We start from the raw sequence: 3,859 nt of genomic DNA, 5'->3' as shown, positions 1-3,859 counted from the left end.
GCATGAGGAGCTCACTCGTTGTGAATCGTTGATTTTTATTGATGGTCAGTGACAGTGAGAGACATCAGTAATTTGTTAATGAAAGGATATAACCAACCTCCTTGTCTCTAAGTAGGAGACCAAGTTTATTCAGAAAGAATTCAACCAAGAAAACTTGAGTTGTTGTTATGCCAATGGTAGAAAAATTTACGTGAAACTCTATGAAAGTAGACCAGGCAATAATATTTCTCCCGACAAAATCCCATGGCTCTGTTCTGTTGACTATATTTATTTGGGAAAATTCAGGTGGACTCTATGGATGTCAAAGTAATATGAATTTAAGTTATTTTAATATTCAAGCTACATCGGCAAAGTAGCAACAATAATCTCATTATCGATGCTATAAGTCAGGGATAAAGCCTACGTTTCCAAGAGCACTTCATCCAGTGAGCTGTGAATTATTTTTATGACCAATTAGATTATACATATGGAAAGGGCTTTCAGCACAATATTACTTGAAACAATATCGATGAATGTTCTCACACCAAAGTGGTCCGGTTACTTCACTCGTGATACTCCCGATACGGTAAGCTATGCATACCAACCTTTGATCATGTTCCCCCATCCATTTAATTGCTCAATTTAGTTGCTGTATTTTCTCCTCCGAATACCGTAAGCAGAACTTCAATAAGAACCAGCCCTGCGTATGACAGCGGGATTGCAGACACGACTCTGTGTAGGTGTAATAAATTTTATATTGGACAAATTAAAAATTGTATTCAGAAATATTCATTTCATACAGGGGAAATGTAACAGAAGCAGTCTGCTTTCAGTATACTGAAAACAATACTTTAAACACTAGTACAGGTTTATTCAAAGCGAGCCGCTCGTTATTCCTGTAATGAAAAATCTGTGCATATTAACTTGCGTGTTCACACAATCACCTATTTAGTTAAATTGTTACACTTTCTCTTTAACAAACCGTGCTCGATATAATGCTGTATTTTTTTTATCTTGTAATAGATGAAAACACCATTAAAAATTTTACTTCTTTTTATTTCAAGCCACTCTTTTATTCAAATGTAAACTAATGTCCGTTATATTATTTTTCTTCAATATTTACTAAAACAAATATATATCTCAAATTATATAATATATATATAATATATATATTATATAATATATATATATATAGATATATTATAATATTATATATATAAATATATATATATATATATATATATATATATCTATATATATATATATTCTATATAAATTAAATTATATTATAATAATATTAATTATATAATATATATATATATGTGTGTGTGTGTGTCTGTGTGTGTATCGACTGCTATCAAGTAAAGTTTAGGTGAAAGGCACTACGTAATTCCGTTGGGAAATACTCCAGCATTAACTTAATAGTCGAAGGTTTGATTTTTGGCCATTTGTTAACCATCTGATGGATATTTATAGACTCTACCAGTCACTTTTTACCAGATGCATATACAGTTGTATTAACCACACTGGCCCCTTGACTTCTCGAATTCTTCACACTTTCTGGATACGCTTGACTCTGCAAAGCATTACATCCAGTTGCAAAAATAGGAAGTAATCCTGCTCCCGGACATCAGAATTACCTCATATATCTTGCATTTGAACCTAAGCATAGACAAACTGCGTAGAATTCGAGAGCATTATGGTTATTGCAATTACATTTAATAAATGTCAATCAATGGTGCAATGGAAATTTCTATTCACTTATGAAAAATATGGACACACATACTATTAATATATATATATATATATATATATATATATATATATATATATATATATATGTGTGTGTGTGTGTGTATATATATATAATATATATATATATCTAGAATATAATATATATATATTATATATGATATATATATAATATATATATAGTACTTCAATTGTATTCCACATAGGAAAATTAAATAAAAAGGTTTTCCTAGAAATTGCCCAACAGTTTCGTCCTCCAATGGACGAAACTATTGGGCATTTTCTAAGAAAAACTTTTTAATTTTCCTATGTGAAATACAATCGATTATATATATATATATATATATATATATATATATATATATATATATATATATATATATATAATATAATGTATATATGTGTGTGTGTGTGTACATGTAGATATATTTAGTTTACTTGATTTTTTTTTATCTCCGTAGGGGGGTATTGCCATCAATGCACCTCACGAGGTGCACTGTAGGCATTACTTAAGGTTCTTTGCAGTGTCCCTTCGGCCCCTAGTTGCAACCCCTTTTGTACCTTTTACTTTACCTCCTTTCATATTTTATTTCTTCCATCTTGCTGTCCACTCTCTCCTAACAGTTGATTCATAGTGCAGCTGCGAGGTTTGCCTCTTGTTAGGCATTGTCCACACTAGCGGGCGCTGCCCGACGTGCAAACACTGTTCCCATGTGCTGTTCCACTGTGCTGACTGACAGAGTATGGAGACAGAACGATGCAATTGTCTGGTTACATTGCTTCAGAAGCGAGAGAAAAATATAAAGGGCTAGAAGTGCCCGACGGGCTTGCCCGCTAGTGTGGACAGGCCTTAACTTACACCTTTCAAGCCTTTTACTATTAATGTCCGTTTCAGCGTTAATGACCTCATAGGTCCCAGTGCTTGTCCTTTGGCCTCAATTCTGTACTTATTCAATTAGTGTTTATTTCTTGAAGTTATCTTCCATCCGCAGATACAGCCATCGTTCGTATTCTGGTACCACAACTCTGTCATGGTCAATTACGACACTGGACGCGAAAGCCTTAAAGTCACGACAGAAGAGAAGGAAGTCACGACCAGCTCTCGGCTCACCATCACCGACGCCAGGTATTTATCTCAAAGAATCACATCAACTTTAAAAAAAATCTATTCTGATTTCACAACGTAGATTTATCTTTTTTTCGCGGCAGGGGCCCACACTGCTGAATATGTACTTTAGAGTTTTCAACGCTAACTCATGATTGATATCAGTTTTAATGTTTAGAATTTTGCTTTTTAATTCTGAATGAGTTTCTAAACTTGTAATGACGCAATGACATGGGAGTTCTGTAACAGTCATAAGCATACTTTACACAGAAGCATGTGAAATACATGAAAGGATGTCCAGCGACACTCATTAGCTCTCTCTCTCTCTGGTAGACGTGGAGACCACATTATTTGTTATTACTCTGAAAATGAGTATTATTACCGTAAAACCAAAATTTTGTGATACATTGCTGAAACAGTAATTGTGTTAAACCTAAAGTCTTGTAAATTTTCTTTAATGTTATCATTTTAAAATTTTTTATAATTGAAACGGAAGACGGAGGATAATGTTACTCACTTCACTCAACAAATTAGATACTCCTGCACGGTCTGTAATTACTTATAACAGCTTTCACTGTAGTAAAAACGAAAAGTGAAATAAATTGCAAGAGGTATTTATTTATCAAAAACTAAACATTCAAGAGAATTTTCAAAGTTAGTTTGATTCACAAAAGTATTCTTGATATATAAAAAAATAACAACGAAAAACTGTTGAACCTTTCAGTGGAGTATGGCTGTTTAAAACTAGTTTAAGAAGGCTCATTAAGAGTCTTAGTATGTTTGCATTATTCTAGAATAAAATTCGCCCATTTTAAATGTTAAAACGTTCAATATTTTATAAGTTTTATAGGAAATAAATGAAGTCTGTTACTTATTGAAAGCAATGGGAGTTACACCAAATTTGTCTGTCTATGGTTCATGAGAAATTGTAAACAGATGAAAGTGTTTAGTAGGAAATGAGGACTCCTGTTACAAGGTTTAATGAAGATTTAACCCACTAGCTTCCAGATCCTCATTGGATAC

At 32.8% G+C, this 3,859-nt stretch overlaps 1 protein-coding gene across 5 annotated transcripts in view; it reads left to right on the top strand.

Annotated features, from left to right (window-relative positions):
- The window catches only part of LOC135221949 (uncharacterized), a 677,814-nt gene that overhangs the window by 631,681 nt on the left and 42,274 nt on the right, over positions 1 to 3,859 (top strand). For all 5 annotated transcript variants that reach the window (XM_064259991.1, XM_064259992.1, XM_064259993.1 and 2 more), the window contains one exon: positions 2,724 to 2,857. In XM_064259991.1, coding sequence (XP_064116061.1) covers positions 2,724 to 2,857 — 134 coding nt within the window. The remainder of the gene's footprint in view (positions 1 to 2,723; positions 2,858 to 3,859) is intronic.

The sequence above is a fragment of the Macrobrachium nipponense genome, chromosome 3 (genome assembly GCF_015104395.2).
Source record: "Macrobrachium nipponense isolate FS-2020 chromosome 3, ASM1510439v2, whole genome shotgun sequence".
NCBI classification, from domain to species: Eukaryota; Metazoa; Arthropoda; class Malacostraca; order Decapoda; family Palaemonidae; genus Macrobrachium; species Macrobrachium nipponense.
Note: the sequence above shows the minus strand (reverse complement) of the source record. Positions and strands in the feature narration are given on the sequence as shown.